This window comes from Trypanosoma cruzi, genomic scaffold, assembly GCF_000209065.1.
Source record: "Trypanosoma cruzi strain CL Brener 1047053517145 genomic scaffold, whole genome shotgun sequence".
NCBI lineage: Eukaryota > Euglenozoa > Kinetoplastea > Trypanosomatida > Trypanosomatidae > Trypanosoma > Trypanosoma cruzi.
In genome coordinates, this window is record NW_001849571.1 from 347,359 (window position 1) to 365,458 (window position 18,100).

The following is an 18,100-nucleotide window of genomic DNA, read 5'->3' on the forward strand; positions in this document are numbered from 1 at the left end:
AATTGTGTAGCTACTTATTGCATTGTTTCTCGGCAGCGGGGGATCATCGTTCCACCGTGCTAGCTCGGTGGCATGGCGTATCGTGTGCGTTTCACGCCCACTCCGGGGCCGGGGCCTCCTTTTACATTTCCACTCGGCAGGGCGGACGTGCTCGAAGACGGTGGCCGGCTTGTGGGTTATAAAATTTATTTGGAAAAAAAACACGATGAACAAGCAACAGAAATGCAATGGACCCCTATTTAGCACTCGATTCTGGAAATTTACATTGCGTTCCATTGATTTGGACGGTTGTTTTATGGAAGTTGTCTTGGCGATATGAGCTTGGGATTCTTGCACGTGCCGCATAATTGAGGAAGGGGCGTGTGGAAAATTATTCTTTCCCGATCTTATAAATCGTTACCAGAAGCATGGCTTTTTCAAGGCGCGGATCCACGTTGTCTGCCGATGCAGCCGATGAGAGGCGACACACACATGGAGTCCGCTGGAGAAACAACTTTTGAAGTGATTTCAGGCCTTTTTTCACACACCGAGTAAATTTCGATCTCTTTTCTCCTGCCCATAGATGCGGGTTTCTGCGAGAGACTTTTTTCTGTAATTGAATATCTATATGGGTGATGAAATCTCCTTTCCATCGCACCCCGCTATTTCCTTTGTACTATATATATGGAGAAAGAGAGAGAGGGAGGCTCTGTATTTAGTTTACGAATGGGAATGCGAACTGGAAAAGAAGATACTGTGACTTCATTTCTACGAAGTCCCCTCAACCCTATTATTACTGCATGGTTTATTCTCCCTTTTCTGAGAAGCTTCCTTCTGCCCTTTAGGGGAAAGCATACAATCAAACATAACATGAACGAAATTATTACTCGCTTTTTTAGTTGTTCCCCACACTGTAAGCCTGAAGTTCTGTGCCGCATCCTTCATGACGTCGAGAATTTGTGTAACACCTTCCATTTCTACTGTCGTGACGCCACTTGGGGAGTGACACAACAGGAAAAACTTTGCATCTATGGTGGGCTTCCTATTGCTATTAAGAAAAGCAACAGTGACCACACTTCTTTAACCCCAGACAGCCGTGAGCAGGCGCCACCACATCGTTATGTCTTGCCCTTGCAGATATGGCTGACGCACCTGTACCCCATTGAGCCTCCTCTGGTGTTTTTCCTCAGCGCGGAACGAGGCTGCAGGATAGCGAGCAACCACAAATACGTTGATGCCACCGGACGTTGTCACACGCCGGAGCTAGCAGCATGGCATCCAGTTTCATCCTCACTTTGTGATGTCGTTAAGAAGCTGGGCCAGTTGCTGTCAGCTGAAGGCTTAATTCCGCTTTGTTTTGGTGAAGAAGGCGTCAGCTCACCATCAAAAGGCCATGCGACAGCAGTCTCACAGCGATTGTGTCATGGATTAGAAAATGGTGACGATGATAAACAGACGGATGAGCATGAGAGGTGCGTGGTGTGCTTTTCTCCCAAGGAAACGGTGCTCGTTCCATGTGGACATTATTGCTTATGCGATGCATGCGCAACAAATGTGACTCATTGCCCTCTGTGTCGTGGGTCGGTCAAGTTCCGTCAGCGTGTGTTTTCATGACAATCAAGGGGTCGTCTATTTGAAGAGAGAGACAAAAGCCGAGACGCCACAAAGTACTATCGGGATTTATTTGTGCAGTGAAACGATCCCAAATGGCAATGGCACACCAGTAAAAAAAGAGAAAACATGCGCAGTAATATGTTGTTTTTGTCCATTGAAGCCTTGACAATTGCAAAGGGTCTTCCCTGAATTTCTCTCAATCTCCTTTGGTGTAACTTGGATTTTATTGTTCTGCATTCATTTGAGGCAAAACAACAGTAGACCGCTAAAGCATCGTTTTTATTTTGGTTTATGCCAAGCATTTGGACCGCCCCAATCGCATTGCCACCTGCAACCAGCGTCTCTGGGAGGTGGTGGGCTGGTGACGAGACGTCCCCGCTGCCCGGGCATACGCGCAGCACACGTGTCCTCCTATGAGAGGGCGGTGTTTGACACGGAGTGGGGCCGACATGATGGCACCGCGCCTCCCATGGGCAGAAGCGCCGCGGCGAAATGAAACAAGGAGGGGAGACGCAGAAAAGAGGGAAGCGCGGCGGCCAGGCAGAACGGAAGAAAAAGCCCTTGCGGCGAAGGAACGCCCCGCGAGCGGGAGGACAAAGGTCGTCACGGGCCAAGTTCCCTCCTGCGGCGCGGCCATTTGTTCCACCCGTGCCACGAGGTGTCGCAAAAAGATTTTTGCTGGCGGATCTCATGGGCAGCTGAAGTTATAAAAGTGTCTTCAAACAGCGCCCACCGAAGTCTTCGCGGAGAAGTTATAGGAACCGCCCCTGATGAGAGTGTCTTCACGAAGAACTTCCTCATTCATCGCCCAGTTTTTCCGCCCGGCTATGCCGATCCCGCGGACAACGATTCCGACGGTAGCCACAAGGGAAAAAAGCAGATTTACTTTCAATTTGGGTTGGCAAGAAAATGTCCGTCACCGCAAACTTCTCCACTGCAGCACCAAGCTACCCACAGCCGCCGATTTGGGTTTCCAGAAGATCGTCTGTTCCGACGCCGTGGGAGTGCGTGTGTGCTATCTGCCTCTCTCTGCCGTTGCTTTCTTTGGACGTTCTTGTTCCACACAGCTGCTCTACAGGTATAGGCGCTGACAAACACACAAGCACATGTAAATACGCAGACACACACAAACACACGCCACGTCGTACATGCTTTGGAGCGGCGTGAACGCTGAAAACGCACTTACGGACAATGTTTTGGCTGCGGCGGCCCTTGCGAGGAGGGAGGACGTGGGCCCGCGGTATGTCTTTTCGACGCGTTGCGGGTGTGTTGTTGGCGGCATGCAGCCAGTGAGTGGTGTTGAGGGTGCCTTGGGCAAGTGTGCATTGATTGGGTGGTGTGTCATTGAGGGTGCCTGGGGTACGTGCGTATCGCCTCCTGCACAGCGGCTGCACGTGCTGCCGTGTCTCTTTTGCTGCTCATCGGCCGATGTGGGATTCGTCGGTTATGCGGGATGATGTGCGCCTGTGGCGGTCGAGCGGGTGCGTTGGAGGGAGAAGCATTAAAGGACTGGCGGCAGCGCGCGGGTGCTGCGAAGGGCCGTTGTGCTTGTTTGCCTCCCGCTGGTTGCTTTGCTGGGTGTGGGCGTCGCTCGGTGTGTGCTGACGCGTGACGAATAACGACACACCCGCCGCGACTCCTGCTGCTGGTGGTGGCAGTCGCTGTGTGTTTCCGGTGCACTGTTCATCCTCCTCGTTCCGTGTGTCTGTGTGCGTGAGTTGTTGTTGTTGGGAGTGACTGCGGCGGGGATGATAATGTCACTCTCTGTGGATGGGTGACGGTGCTCACTCTATTGCCTCTTTTCTTGGTATGTTTTTCCTCTATTTATTTCTTAATCACACACGAAGAAGGAACACAAGCGCTAATCGCTACTGTGAAATTCGAAGGCACTGAAAGGACCAACAACAGCACACACACCGCCCACACACACATATTTATATGCTCTCACGTGTTGCTGCAGTGAAGGCACCCCGCACACACAACCGTCGCCGCGTGACCGGATCCAGCGGAAGGAGGAGGGAAGGAAGAGAGAGTGAGCGGCAGAGATCCAACATGTCCCGGCGTGTGTTTACTTATGCGGTACTGTTCCTCCTCGTCGTGATGATGTTCTGCGGCACTGGTGGAGCTACAGCCACTGAGGGCACGTCGTCAGCTTCAGGATCTTCACCGGATAAAAGTCTTGTTTGGAGAGATAAGAACGGAGGAGAAACAGTGAGTTCGTTACGTGTTCCAGTTCTTGTTGAGATGGATGGTGGCGTGTTTGCCGTTGCCGAGGCGCAGTGCACGGAAGCCGGCAAGAACGGCTTTACTGGGATTGCCTCGGAGCTCCTGGAGTGGACCGATAAAGAATCAAACGAATTGGATACAACTAAACTGAAGACACAAGTACTGGAGGAATGTCAGTTTGAACAAGGGAAGTGTCCTTCCCCAAAAGGAGCTCCGGATGCTTCCCAAAGCCGGACAAAAGTACATGTGAGCCGACCAACAACAGTCGTGCAGGGAAGTGATATTTACATGTTTGCTGGAACCTACAGTTTTGAAGTTAAGGCAGCTGCTGGTAACACAGCAGCAGCAGCTAAATGGGAGCTTTTGGTGGCTGTGGGAAACGTCAGTAATGATGGGAGCAGCGGTAAAAAAATTTATTGGAAAGACGCTTCCGTTATCCCGTGGACTGATTTTGAAACACAACACGAATCATTGACACGGCTGATTGGCGGCGGTGGATCGGGTGTTCAGATGAAGGACGGTACGCTTGTGTTTCCCGTGGAAGGCACGAAGAGGGATGGAAACGCCGTTTCGCTGATATACTCCTCAGCCACTGAGAGTGGGAAGCTGTCGAAGTGGATGTCTGATGGTGGCTGCGGCGATCCCTCCGTCGTGGAGTGGAAGGAGGGAAAACTCATCATGATGACTGCGTGTGATGATGGCCGCCGCAGGGTGTACGAGTCCGGAGACAAGGGGGATTCGTGGACGGAGGCACTCGGGACACTCTCGCGCGTGTGGGGAAGCAAAAAGGTCGGAAGTGAGAAGGCCGTTAGGAGCGGGTTCACTACAGCGAAGATTGAGGACAGGGATGTGATGCTCGTTACTCTGCCGGTGTATGCCAATAAGGCTGATAAAGAAGTAAATGTAAAGGGCAGACTCCATCTTTGGCTGACGGACAATACGCACATTGTTGATATTGGGCCGGTATCCGTGGAAGGAGACGATGAGGTTGCAGCCAGCTCCCTGCTGTACAAAAGTGGAGGTAATAATGAGTTGATTGCACTGTACGAGAAGAAGAAGGGCGAAGGGGAGAAACCATCACTCGGTATGGTCTCTGTGCGTCTGACTGCGCAGCTGAAGCGGGTGAAGGATGTGCTGGCGACGTGGAAAAAAGTGGACGACATTGTCTCCAAGCTGTGCCCCTCTAAAAATCCTGCGAAGGATCCCTCAGCTGACAATGCCTGCAGCGCTGTTAAGATCACGACTGGGCTGGTTGGCTTTTTGTCCAAAAACTTCTCTGATAACACATGGAGGGACGAGTACCTTGGGGTGGATGCCACAGTAAAGAAAGGAACGAATGGAGTGGCAAAAGGGTATGCGGATGGTGTGACGTTCCGGGGAGCGTGGGTGGAGTGGCCCGTTGGCGCGCAGGGGGAGAATCAGCTGTACCACTTTGCGAACTACAACTTCACTCTTGTGGCGACGGTGTCCGTCCACGGTGAGCCGGAGGGAGATACTCCCATTCCTTTGATGGGTGCGAAGACGAATGACAATAAGAATCCTGTGCTCCTGGGACTGTCGTATGACAAAGAGGGGAAGTGGCAGGTGCTGTGCAGTGACGGAACGACCAAGGAACTCCGCAGTAATTGGGAGCCAGAGACAACACACCAAGTGGCCATTGTGCTACGGAACGGCAAACAGGGCTCCGCGTACGTCGATGGTAAGCGTGTGGGAGATGCGTCATGTGAATTGAAAAGCACGGATTCGAAAGGAATCTCCCACTTCTACATTGGAGGGGATGGAGGCAGCGCAGGGAGCAAAGAAGGCGTGCCTGTGACCGTGACGAATGTCCTGCTGTACAACCGCCCGTTGGATGACAATGAGATCAACGTCCTCAACGCAAACAAAATTTCTATTCCAAAGCTGACAGGTCTGAAAACATTGGCGGCAGGAGCAACGGGTGTCGGTACCGCTCGCCACTTTGGGGCAAATGGTGATGGCAGCACTGTTTGCGGAGGCGGACTGCTGCCGCTGCTCCTTCTGCTTGGATTGTGGGGGATTGCCGCTTCTTGAGGAGTGTGTGGCCTCTGCGTGGAACACCTCTGCACAAAATTACTTCCCCATGGGAACAAATTTCACTCATAAATCTTTTTTTTTTTTGCGTATTTTAAATTTATTTTTCTTTTTGCTTCTTTTTGGTTGATTTTACTTTTTTTTTCATTTTTTTTTTTTTTTCATTTTTTAATGGTTTAATTTCTTTAATTTGTTTTTTCTTTCCTTCTCACTCCCCCATCCCTTCTCTTTTTTGCTTTTGGGGCAATCACTATGGACACTTTTTTTTTTCTACTCTTCCCTCTTTTAATTGTTTCTGCTGCACTCTTCCCGTGAGGGGTGCCGTGTGTTTCCACCCAACTGCTCCACTCGCACACCCACCGACACGCTCATGACGACGGCCCTGTGCGCCTCGCCTGCTGCACGCATGAGGAGGGGCCGCGACGAACGGCGCGCTGAGGGAGCCATGACGTGTGGGCGTGCGACGAGGGCCTGTGGGGCGGAGCACACATTTCTTTCCCTCTTGTTTTGTTTTCTTTGCGGCCAGGGCGGGCAGACACCCGCAGCGCCACACACACACAGCCACACCCTGCCGCCGTGTTTTTTTTTCTTTTTCTTTTATTTTGCTTTTTGCTTTGCGTGTTTATTTCATGCGCTGGCAGTCCCGTCAGCATTTCTCTCCCCTCTGATGTTTTTTTTTCTTTTGCTGCGCTCACTCTCCCGATGGAGAGACGCGACTCCCGTCATGTCTGCGTGCTTCTCTCAGTCCCCACACACACACGAGTGACTGTGCTCTGCGGGCCGCACTCGCACGCCGATGAGAGGGCTGAGGGGAGCAGCAACACGCAGATGACCCCATGAAATATAAACGATGCGCGGACACACAGAGGGTCAGACGGTTGAAAGACATGCAACTATTTAATTTTCTTTTGCGGGCAAAATATGCAGACAATTTCTGGAGCAACATGGTAGTTGGGTGCTTTTTGTGTGTGTGTGTTTTTCTTTTTCTTTTTTCTTTTTTATCTTTTGGGTGTAGCCGTAATAGAGGACGATTTTTTTTCATTTTCTTTTTTTTTCATTTTTTTTTTCTTTTTTTCTTCTTTTCAAAGTGTGAGGGGAGGAAAGAAGAAGATTTTTTATTTATTTTTTTTTATTAAATTTTTAATGAATTGCCGCTGCTTTGTCTGCAGTGCAATATTGTGAGCTTGAGCAGCTTTTTTCTCTTTATTTCTGCCATGCACCTCCGCTGTACGTTTTTGTTTGTGCGTCTTTCCACATACTCTGCTCTCTTTTTTCTGCTTTGCTTTGTGTTTCTGCAGGCACACACACACAAGATGCACATTGCAGTGGATTTGAATGCTCTTTTTGCAGTGCATGCTGGCAGTTGCGTGGTGCTGCAATTCTGTGTGTGACGGCTGCTGGGAGTGCTGGACATGTATCTGGTGATGCGGATGCGGTGGTTGTGCCGGTGGATGTGTCGTGTGCTCAGAGTGACGGCAGCCTGAGCTATCGCGTGTGTGTGTGTGTGTGTGCGTGGAATAAGTGTTCTGCTGCCAGTGCTGAGGCTCAGCATGAGAATTATACTTTCAGTGGCTTTGATGTGCGCATGCATGGCAGGAATGGTGAGCTGGGTGCTGTGTGCCATTTGGCCAATGCGGTGCACACATGTAGCAACTGTGCTGCCAGCTGTGCAACGAAGGAGGAAGGGGCCACCGTTGCCTCCACGATGAATGTGACGACGCATAAATACGCCGGCCCTTATGAATTGTGGTGGCGTCAAATTTCTCCGATGGAACCATCCATCCGCCTGCACGGAGCGGCGATGCTGACCGTACGGGCATCTGTCGGTTGCCGCCGCCCCGTGAAGGGAAGGATGACACAAAATCTGGTGGGACAACTGCGCCACAAGTTAATGCTGAGCCGTCACTTCAAAACGAGGATTGGCGACAGTCTGCCGCGGCTGACGGACTCAACACCGTCGATCGGAGTCCCGCATCCAACACGGCGACCAACACGCCTAAGACGAGGCCTGAGTTTGCCACCAATCCGAACGAAATGATGGTCCCGAATGCATCCAAGAGGAGGCTTTTCTTTGCCTATGATTTGAAAATATTAGTGGCGTCGAATGGTTCCGGGATCATGTCTGTCACTTATGGCGGCAGGGAGCACGTTGCTGAGGATAACACGGACGAGGTGAGTGAGCACAACGCCACTGGACACAAAATCTCTCGTTTTAGAAAATGGCGTTGCAGGCAGTGGATTTGTTGCTGAGGGTGGTGCGTACGGATTGAATCAACGCAATGCCTCTGGACACGAAAACCCCAATTACGAGAATTCACCGCGCAGTATTCCGGAAAAGGTGTGAGTCCCGACGACTGCTTTGCCCTGCTCTACGACGCGAAATTGACACTGCGAGAGTTAACTGTTGACGGCATTCTGCGTGCGTGTGTTGGGAATGGCTGCTTCTTTTGGGATTGTGTGGAATTGCGACTCAGCACGGAGGACATGTGCCGCGTTTCCTGCGTGTTTTCTTTTATTATTTACGTTTTACTGTTGTTTTTCGTTGTTTTCCTGGAATAATGAGTGTCCTTTATTATTTCATGGTCGGTTGCTGCACACCGTCATGAGTGAAATGTTTCCCCCTCTTTTTGTTTGTTGCCCACACGCGGTGCCGGCGCTGCGGTTGTGCGTCCCGCGGACTGCGCGAAACGATGAGTGGAAGAACAGGCCGGATGCCGCAATGAAATGTGAAGGATGTTGTGTGGGCTCATGGAACGGTATGTTTTTTAAAGTTTTATTTCTTTTCTTGGTGCGGGCAATATATGTATACACAACCACACGGTTGCATTGTGCTGCATGGCACATGAAATAAAAGTCCTGTCCGATTGTTTTTTTTGTTTTAAGTTTCCGGGAGCTCTGCTGGACTCCCAACTCTTTTGTTTTTCTTTTTTTGCTGTTGTGTTTTTTCTTGCTTGTTTAAAGTTCTGGCTTGAGGGGCGGTGTGCGAGTCCTGCAGTTGTAATGATTCCGTCTGTCTTTTTTGGTGTGCGCTTCCTCTGGCTGCTGCCATTTAGTACCATGCGGTGGCTGTCCGTGGTGTGGCTACTGACTCTCCCTTTGCTTTCTCATGCTCTTGCAGAAAGAATTCACTCTATTCAACAACGATAGTTTCGATGATGATGTGCCGTGTGTTCTGTGTCTTGTTGGCGTTTACACTGCTGTGCTGCCGCTTGTGCGTGTTTGCCGCGGAGGAGGAGGTGGAGGAGGAGGAGGTGCTGCCGGTGGATGCGGTGTGTGCGGGTGACGGTGAAAAAGTTGGGCGCTGGCAACTCCGTGGGAAGTCACTGTGGTATAACTGCACGGCTGAAGCTAGCGGTTTGGGAAAGATGATTTGCGGCATGGGCGCTGGAAACTGTGCACCGGAGGATGTTAAGAGACGTATTGAAGGGAATGCGAAGGATGGCGTCTTCGAGATCAAATTCCATACGCCCACTCCAGGCCGGGTGAAGAGTTGGTGGGAGAGTAACGTGGAGCCGAAGCCGGCCACCGTTGCAATTGGTCCGGCCACACTTCCGGAAGAAAGACCTCCGGTGGCTCGAGAGGAAGAGGCTCCTCGTGACACCACCACAATAAGTTCTGAATCTTCTCCTGCTGGCGCTGCGGGCAAGACGGATCCTTCTCCTCCTGAGACTTTGCAAGCGCAGAATTCCGCTCTCTCTGGTGATATTCAAGGCGCTGCACATTCTACTTCTGCTGCACCCGAATCCCCACCAGATCCGGAGCCCACAGAGAGCGGGGAACACTCCTCCCATGACCCTCCAGCGGGACGACAAGAAGAGACTGCTGCTGCGCCACCGACTCAGTTGTCCCAGACCGGCGAGGGCGGGGGTGCAGCGGAAGGCGCCGAAGGGGACACCGCCACCACCGACGCTGCCACCAGCGAAGGCAATTCTACGGCGGCAGGCATGCCGGCTCCCCTTTCCTCTGCGACCCCAACGAATGCGCTGGAGAACAATGCGGGAAATGACGCCTGCTTCCATGACACCCGTCTGCATACCCTGCCACTGCTTGTTCTGGCTGTTCTTGCGTACGGGACACTGGGCTGAAGAATTGAATGCGGGCTATAATTGCCGGCGCTCAGCAAAACTAATCTGTGCGCGTCTTTTTTTTTTTGCTTCATTTGCTTCTGCTGTTCTGCTGTGTGCTCCATGTTGCTGCTCCCTTTATCCGTCACTTGGCACGCATCTCAGACACACTCATATGCAAAACACGCACGCAACTGTTTACGTGGACATATTTCTGCGTGTGGGTGCATGCACGGTGGAGCCATTTGTTGCAGCTCTTTTTTTTTGTGTGTTTTTAATTTTTTAATTTTTTTCTTTTTGCTCAGTGTTCTTTTTTTGTTTTTACTTGCTGCGGGAAGTTGTGTGTTTTTTTCATTTTTTAATGGTTTAAATTTCTTAATTTTTTCTGTTCGTTTCTTTCATCTTTTACTCCCCCCATCTCTTCTCTTTTTTGCTTTTGGGGCAATCACTATGGACTTTTTTTTTTTCTACTCTTCCCTCTTTTAATTGTTTCTTCTGCACTCTTCCCGTGAGGGGTGCCGTGTGTTTCCCGCCCAACCGCTCCACTCGCACACCCACCGACACGCTCATGACGACGGCCCTGTACGCCTCGCCTGCTGCACGCATGAGGAGGGGCCGCGACGAACGGCGCGCTGAGGGAGCCGTGACGTGTGGGCGTGCGACGAGGGCCTGTGGGGCGGAGCACACATTTCTTTCCCTCTTGTTTTGTTTTTATTGCGGCCAGGGCGGGCAGACACCCGCAGCACCACACACACACAGCCACACCCTGCCGCCGTGTTTTTCTTTTGTTTATTCGATGGATGTTTGCCGCCACCGTGCGTGATTGTTGAGGTTGGGGCCGTACCACATGTATCGCCGCCTTCCAGCTGTGCCTCTTGCTGTGTTGATGTGCCTCACTGTGCTTCTCTTCTCTTCTGCTACTCCAGCACACACACACACACACACACATAAGTGGTTGCACAGTGCTCTGCAGGAATGCTTTTTGCGACGGCGGGACGTTGGCTTGCATCCCGTGCTGACATGGCGAGGCCGCTGCGTGTGTGCCTGCGGTGGGAATCACGGTGCCATCGGATGGATGTGTGTGGGACGCCTTTTGCATTGAGTTTGTGGCCGGCTGACGCGGCTGCACGATGTCCGCCATGCGAGAAAGTGTTGCCTGCTCTTGGGGTCATTCTTCTCTGCCCTCTGTTTTTGCTTTGCCGGGTGCGTGCGCTGCTCGGTGTGTGCTGACGCGTGACGGACGGTGCCACGATGGCCTCCTTTGGCGATGACAGTCGCTGTGCTCTCGGCACACATCCACACACTCTTCCTTGTCTCTCTGTGGGTGTGATTGCAGCAGGGCATTGCTGCCAGCGTGATGGGGACCACGACGGCGTCACCCCTCGAGAAGGTCTCGCGCTCTGTCGGTTGTGGAGTGGCGAGGCGGTTTGCCTGCAGCCCGACTGACAGAACCGCACAGTCGTTTCATTGCGGCCACTTCCTCAGCATCACCCGCTGCGGTGGTGTCCGCAAGAGCCTCAGCCCCGATGAGGATGGCCTCGTAGTTGTCTGGCAGCCCAGAACTTCAGGGCCTTTGCCCTTCAGGATTGCCCCTGCAGCACGACTGGCGCAGCACCGGCCAGGCATCGTACTTCTCCAGGAGTGCAGGCACCAGAGTGCCCCAGCGACGAGGCTCGTTGGCTGCACTGACCTTCCACCAGGCCTGCAGTGGGCGTGCCGGTGGCGTGGCCTTCGTGGTGCGCCACACCTTGCCGTGCGAGCGCCTGTTGCTCGTGGCCCCAACTGCCTGGAGAACACTGCCTTCCGCGTGCGCCCACCGGCCAGCCCCAGCATGCACGTGGTGAACCTCTGCAGCCTTCCCACGGCAATTGCTCACGCTGCTCACTTTGCGAGCACCATTCGTCGCCCTGGTCCTGCAGCGCCTATTGCGGGCGACCCGAATTCACACCATGAGCTGCGGGAAGGTCGCTCACCATCCACGACGGCAGGAGAGGATCTCGCCGCCACCCCAACCGGCATGGAGTGTGAGCTGTCTGACGACCCGGCACAGGCAACGCGGATCAGCGGCCGCAGCGTCTCTTTTCCCAACGTGACTGCGCAACGCGTATTGCGTGTCTCCCACTTGACGTCCAGCCGCTGCATGGAGTCGGACCACCATCCGCCATTCCACACTGCAGAGACGGAGGACGGCCTTCCGCGACAGACAGGCATGCTGCCACGACGGAAACATGCCGTTGTCCTGCGCGAAGCTGACTGCGATGCTTCCACCTCGGCGTGTGCAACGCCCCTGTCCACCGTAATCACATGGTTGGAGATGCACCGAGGCACCGTGTGAGCGGCAGCCGTGACAGCAGCACAGTAATCTGGACTGACGGAATGGAGCATGCCGAGTGTGTTTTGGAGCCGGCATGCAACGCGCACACAACCTCAGCAGGAGGCAGTCCACCCCGAGCTGAATTTCCCCACAAACGGGAGGACCGCAATCATGTCCTTCGCCGTGGCTTCTCCATGCTGCTAGTGGTCTTTGCGAAACGGCTTGGTGCCCTCTCGAGCCCAGGCCGGTGATACCTTGAGTCGTGGCGGCACCACGTCCCTGCCTTCTGGGATCGGCTGTGCTGTGGTGCTCTTGGGACTGCGACTGTGCTCTGCCGTGGCAGCAGGCAAACCCGCTCCTCCGTCACACTGTCTGAGTCGCACGTGCTGCGATCCCCACTGTTTTCTCCACACTTTGTGCTCGCGTGCTCCCTGGTGACTGGGATATGGATTGGCCCTTCACGCCGTGTGCGCCTGACTCGGCCATCCGCGATTGTTTGCCTGGCATGGCCCTGTCCCCGGCGTGTGTTGCATGCATTTCTGCGCCATCTTGCACCCGCTGCCCGCTGCTCACACAGAACGATGACCAACACCTCCCTCGCCGACGGCAGCCTGCGAGGCTCCTGGGAAATGGAAGACACCACTCCTATCCGCAACCACGGGAAGGACACATGCCGCACAGAGAGAGTTGTCGGTCCCTCCGTTGCTTTCTGTCCTGCTAGGGGTGAGCGAATGACTGTTCCACCGCCGCCTGTCAGCACTGCTGGCACACCACCGACGACAGCCTGGATCCACGCCACGACGCACGGCCTCGGACGTGGTGACGCCTGTGAGTGACAAAACGGCACGAGAGCTGAGCGAGCGCATTGCCGTGGAGTGTGAGCGTCGCAGTGATGGCATCCCGCGCTGCACAGTTGCCGTCGCCGCTCTCTCGCAGTCCCGATCGGTCTCTCGACTGCGTTCGACACCGTTGACGATGGGCGAGTGCTGGCCGTGCTCGGCGGGCTTCCGCGTCTGTGCCGTCGCACCCAACGCTGGTAGCGCAATCACCTGCGAGGCTGCCGCGTTGGGATGAGTACTCGCGAGCAATATTCCCGACAGCAGCTCGCCTCAGCCTGGGCAGCTCAATGCAGCGTCGTGGGGCCGCAGCTTTTCCACCGCCACGTGGATGGTCTGCCGCGCCGCCTGGACAGCATTTACTTGGCGTTGGCGTTCGTGCACGCTGACGACCGCACGCTTGTTGCGTTGGGTGCGGACGGCCGTGAATGTGCTGCGGCAATGTCGACTGCCTTGTCCGTTGTGACCACATGGGCTGCGGAGCACAGCCTGAAGATTGAAGCGGACGGGAACGGGGCCGCTCTGTTCCGCATCGCTTCAAACAGAAATTCTGACGAGGACGCTGCCGACCATCGTCTGGGCGGTGGGAACCCACGCGTCAATTCGCACCTGGTGGTTCTGCTCGGCAATGCGATTGATCGACACCTCAATTTCGTTTTGCACTTTACCGCCGCTGCAGGGCAGACCGTGCCACGCCGCCGTCAGCTGCGGCTGGGCGCAGGAGCTGGTGCGTTCCAGCACACCATGCGATCCTGTCTGGCTGGATGCGTCCACACTGTTTTGCACCACGGCGGCGAGGCAATCGCACCGTGTCCAGCTCCCACTCACCTCCACAGCCTGGAAGTGCGGCACGGCGACAGCTGCACAGCATCGCTCGGCCCACGCGCATCAACGAAGGATACTTCTGTCCACACGGCCGCCAGTTCAGCACCGCTGCGGAGGATCATTGGGTTCCGCGCACCCACACAGCACGAACGCCTCACGCGTCTCCGGTATATTGAGGACGTGCGTGGCGCAATCTGCTCGGAAACCATGGCACCTTCGTCAATACTTGGGAAGGCAGCGACGACCATTTCTCTGCCGGGAGATGCCGTCCTCAACGGACTGCGACGCGTCTGTCGCCACATGGGGATCTCCCCGCACCACATCCGCGCCCCTCATGCTGAGCACCGCATTGTTGTCTGGGGCACTGTGAGCCGCAACGAGGTGGGCGTATTCCAGCCACGGCACGCCAGGGACGCCCTGGACGGTGTCAGACGATCGGCCGTTGAAGCGGCCTGCGCCTCTCTGGGGCCATGTATGTGGATCCGCCGCGCTGCCACTCGACTCCCCGGACAGCGGAGCTCCCTGTGGGGCCTCACCGCACAGCTGCTGGCAGCCTTGCATGATCCTGCCGAGCGGAGTGTCCTGCCACCGAGCATGGCCACAGACAGTTCCCAGTTCCCCGCCTGGTAGCAGCGTCCCAATCGCCCACACGAGTTCCTTTCGCCACAGATGCCCTGTCGGTGATGGAGGCACTATGCCTTGACGCGCTGGCGGTGCACGACGACGTCAGCGAGGAGATTCGTGCCGTGCCGCTTTCACTGGTGGATTGAGGTCACACAGTTGGCTCCACATCTTCCATGACACTGCGGTATTCCACGCAGAGTGACAGCGGACGCCGATGCCGTCATGGCACGATCTCTCCCGCAGGACTGCGTCAATGCCTGGCACGTGGATTCCCTCACTGCAGTGAAGCGACGGAACTGGAAGGGTGTCCAGGAGGAAAAGTAAGGCGCGCACACCGCATTACAGGCGCCTGTCGGTGTGGCCAGGACTCTATTCCTGGTGTTGACCCGGACATCGTTCCCCGAGTGGCGGCACGGCGCACAGGCGCGGTGCGACTCCTGCCCTCTCTTCGTCAGGCCTGCGCACGCCATGCAGATCACAAGTAACCCTCTGTGCCGGTGGTGCCGTCCCTCCTTCACTAAGGAGAATGGCTTGTCTCGCCTCTCCCGGAGCCTCTTCCCTACGTGAGCACCGCAACTCCTTGCTGACCAGCGAGCGGCGGATTGACGTCCTCCCGCCGAATCTTTGTCAGAGTGCGCTCTTCCGTCCACAATATGAGGGCACATGCTCGACGTGCTCGGCCTGGCGTTCCGATAGTTTGAAAGGGCCTCACATGCGGATGCCAAAATGGCGCCACCGTCTTCCTAACAGGCGCCTCGCGCGCAGGTCGCCACCGAAGTTGCCAATGATGCCAGCAGGCAACACACGCAGGAAGCACTAACGCGTGCACTCGAGATGGACCAGGGGCTTCCGCCACCGCCTCATCAGACGCCACGGGCTGCTGATCCCCGACGGACCACAGGAGACTCCGCTTCACCCACTGCGGGAATGCCCTGTCGTTGGGAACTGGGACCGCGACTGTTTGGAACAACCCTAGACTGCACGACGGCTCGTTTGCGAAGGAATACTTGCCACTTTTGTACGGGCGGCTCTTGCGTTATTCACCTTTCATTGTAACAGTATCCAACAACAGCAAAATGACATTTTGCTTTGTGATAAATATTGGCTGCATTTCCCGTGGACCAACAATCCACGTGGTGTGTGGGGATCTCCCTCTTTTTTATTGTTACTTTGCTTTTGTGTTGCTGTGTGCGCTGCACCTCCTCATGTGTGTGTGTGTACCCTCTCTGAGGGGTGCCGACACGACGGACCGCTCTCGCCGTATGTACATGCGGTGGAGCCTTGTGTGCCGCTCCTGTTTGCTTCTCCCTGTTCCATCTGTGTGTTGGTGTTGCGGCAGGGCTGTGTGTGTGTGTGCCTGCTGCCGTGGATTGGAGTGTGTGTCGTGCGTGGTGTGCGGCGTACGGTGCATGCCTGGCTGCTGCCCTCTCCTCATGTGGTGTGCCCCCTGTGTGTGTCTGCCGCACCTCTCGTCTCCCCTGTTGCTCTCCATGTCCCTCACTGTGCAGGTCAGCTCCACACCACTGAACGACCACACTCACGATGATGACGATGTGCCGTCTGCTGTGCGCCCTGTTGGTGCTCGCCCTGTGCTGCTGCCCGTCCGTGTGCGTGAGAGCGACTGGCGGAGAGAAAGATGTTAAAAGTTCAGACTCCCCTGCGCCAAAGACATCAGATGTTCCACCCGAACCGGAAGTGGAACGAGACGGTGATATGGACCTTGCGTTAGAGATTCCTGAGCCGCACACAGGAATTTCAGCCAATACGTCAAGGCCAATACCCTCGGGAAATCATGCACATCAGTCTGAAGGTTTGTCTGGTTTGCAAGCGGGAACAAATCCAAAGGACAATCTGCCTATTTCAACAGATAGGACAGCAGTTACGTCATCAGGTACGCCAATTCCGCCAGGGACACCAAGTCCGACGAAGGATAATCGAGAGTCACCAGTTTTGGCAACTGATTCCGCACAGACACAAGTTGCGATTGGTTATTTAGGTACAGAAAGCAAAAAGGTACAGGAAAATACACAAGGTGTTGAGGAAAATAAGGCACAGACATCAAGTCAGACATTCAAAACGCCAAATACGAGTTACACTACTACGACGAAGCCACAACCACCACCACCGCCAGTAGGGCTATCACCAGCAAGAAGCGTTTCAGAAGGAGAAACAAACCCAACAGCATCAACAGGCTCACAGAAGGCAACAGAAACAACAAGCACGACGTCACTGCCAAACGCTAAAACGGCGCCTGAAGCACAGGAAAAACCTTTAGGAAATGGTGAGCCAAGCCAAAACAGACAAGACACGGACACACCAGATTCGATGAATGATGCAAATACAAGTCGTCCAGCGGAAACACCAGCGTCATCTGTATCTAAAAGTGGCAGTGGTGGAACCCAGAACAAGGAGGACAAAGTTGATAACGGCGCTCAACGGCCTAACACCAGAGAACCACAAGACGGAATCGAAGGTGGTAATACCAACAACACTCCCACATCCACTGAGACAGCAGCACAAAAAGCAGAAACAGTCAACAACTATCAAACAAATGATACTGCAACAAAAGGCAACAGTGACGGCAGCACCGCGGTCTCCCACACCACCTCCCCTCTTTTGCTTCTTCTTCTTGTTGTGTGTGCGGCTGCTGCTGCGGTGGTGGCCGCGTGAGAGTGAGGGAGAGAGAGCCATGCACCGCCCGCACACACACTCGTCTTTCACCCACTCTCTGTGTGTGTCCCCTTGCATGGACTCTCGCCCTCACCTCATCCCACGAAGCACACACATAATGTGCCCATTGTATATATTGCATGCACACCCATGCAGGCCCGTTGGTGCTCTCTTTTGCACGACACGCACCGCTGCCGTCCTGCCTGGCTGCATGGGCGGAGCACCGTAACTGTTTCTGTTTTTTGCTTCCGTTGCATTGAGTGGGCGACCTCTCTCTCCCTCTCCCTGTGTGTGTGTGTTTTGCTTTACGGGAGCAATGAGAGTGTGTGCGCTGGTCGTCCCACGCTTCGGCTTTTTGTTTTGTTTTTCATTGTTTTGTGGTTGAGAGCACCCATTCCGCGGGCTGCGTGCATGTGTGATGATATGAGTAATTTGTCCGTGCGTGCTATCTGCCTCTCTCTGCCGTTGCTTTCTTCTGACTCTCTTTTGGCGCACAGTTGCTCTGCAATTATAGGCGCTGCCAAACACACAAGCACATGCACACACATGCCGTGCTTAAAACGCTGAGAATGCACGCACGCACAGGATTGTGGCTGCGGAGGCCCTCGCGAGGGGCGAAGAAGCCTGCGTTTTGTTTTTTTGACATGTTGCTCGGTGTGTGCTGACGCGTGACGAATAAGAACACGCCCCAATAAGCAGAAAAGAAGTAAAACAAAATGGCGCTGAGCGGCACACCGGTAAGCCAAAAATACGCAATCACCAATAAAAAAGCCGGCGATCACCCAGCAGGCACATCAAGCCTCCTAAAACCAACCTGGAATAGACAAAAAAAGGGGGCAATCATAGAAAACAAAGATCCGCCCCCCCAAACAGGAAAAGCATTAAAAAAAAACGCG

At 54.3% G+C, this 18,100-nt stretch overlaps 4 protein-coding genes across 4 annotated transcripts, besides 13 other annotated features; all 4 read left to right on the forward strand.

The window, feature by feature from the left end:
- Nucleotides 1-5,930: part of a sequence feature (areas not merged during assembly with more than two copies in the genome that could not be assigned to a particular haplotype) that runs on past the window's edge.
- Nucleotides 2,684-2,731: a microsatellite.
- Tc00.1047053511603.450 (trans-sialidase, putative) lies at nucleotides 3,532-5,871 on the forward strand (the record flags this gene model as incomplete). Its single annotated transcript, XM_815680.1, has 1 exon — nucleotides 3,532-5,871. The coding sequence occupies one exon, from the start codon at nucleotides 3,532-3,534 to the stop codon at nucleotides 5,869-5,871; it is 2,340 nt and encodes a 779-aa protein (XP_820773.1).
- Nucleotides 5,931-6,559: a sequence feature (heterozygous, Esmeraldo-like haplotype).
- Nucleotides 5,971-6,041: a sequence feature (T-rich).
- Nucleotides 6,560-15,758: a sequence feature (areas not merged during assembly with more than two copies in the genome that could not be assigned to a particular haplotype).
- Nucleotides 6,903-6,954: a sequence feature (T-rich).
- Nucleotides 6,982-7,016: a sequence feature (AT_rich).
- Nucleotides 7,364-7,386: a microsatellite.
- Tc00.1047053511603.470 (90 kDa surface protein, putative) lies at nucleotides 9,024-9,956 on the forward strand (the record flags this gene model as incomplete). Its single annotated transcript, XM_815681.1, has 1 exon — nucleotides 9,024-9,956. The coding sequence occupies one exon, from the start codon at nucleotides 9,024-9,026 to the stop codon at nucleotides 9,954-9,956; it is 933 nt and encodes a 310-aa protein (XP_820774.1).
- Nucleotides 9,098-9,123: a microsatellite.
- Nucleotides 10,191-10,373: a sequence feature (T-rich).
- Nucleotides 10,862-10,883: a microsatellite.
- Tc00.1047053511603.480 (uncharacterized protein) lies at nucleotides 11,293-12,270 on the forward strand (the record flags this gene model as incomplete). The annotated part of the gene is made up of 1 exon (XM_815682.1): nucleotides 11,293-12,270. The coding sequence occupies one exon, from the start codon at nucleotides 11,293-11,295 to the stop codon at nucleotides 12,268-12,270; it is 978 nt and encodes a 325-aa protein (XP_820775.1).
- Nucleotides 13,155-15,468: a mobile genetic element.
- Nucleotides 15,759-18,100: a sequence feature (heterozygous, Esmeraldo-like haplotype).
- Tc00.1047053511603.500 (mucin-associated surface protein (MASP), putative) lies at nucleotides 16,077-17,204 on the forward strand (the record flags this gene model as incomplete). Its single annotated transcript, XM_815683.1, has 1 exon — nucleotides 16,077-17,204. The coding sequence occupies one exon, from the start codon at nucleotides 16,077-16,079 to the stop codon at nucleotides 17,202-17,204; it is 1,128 nt and encodes a 375-aa protein (XP_820776.1).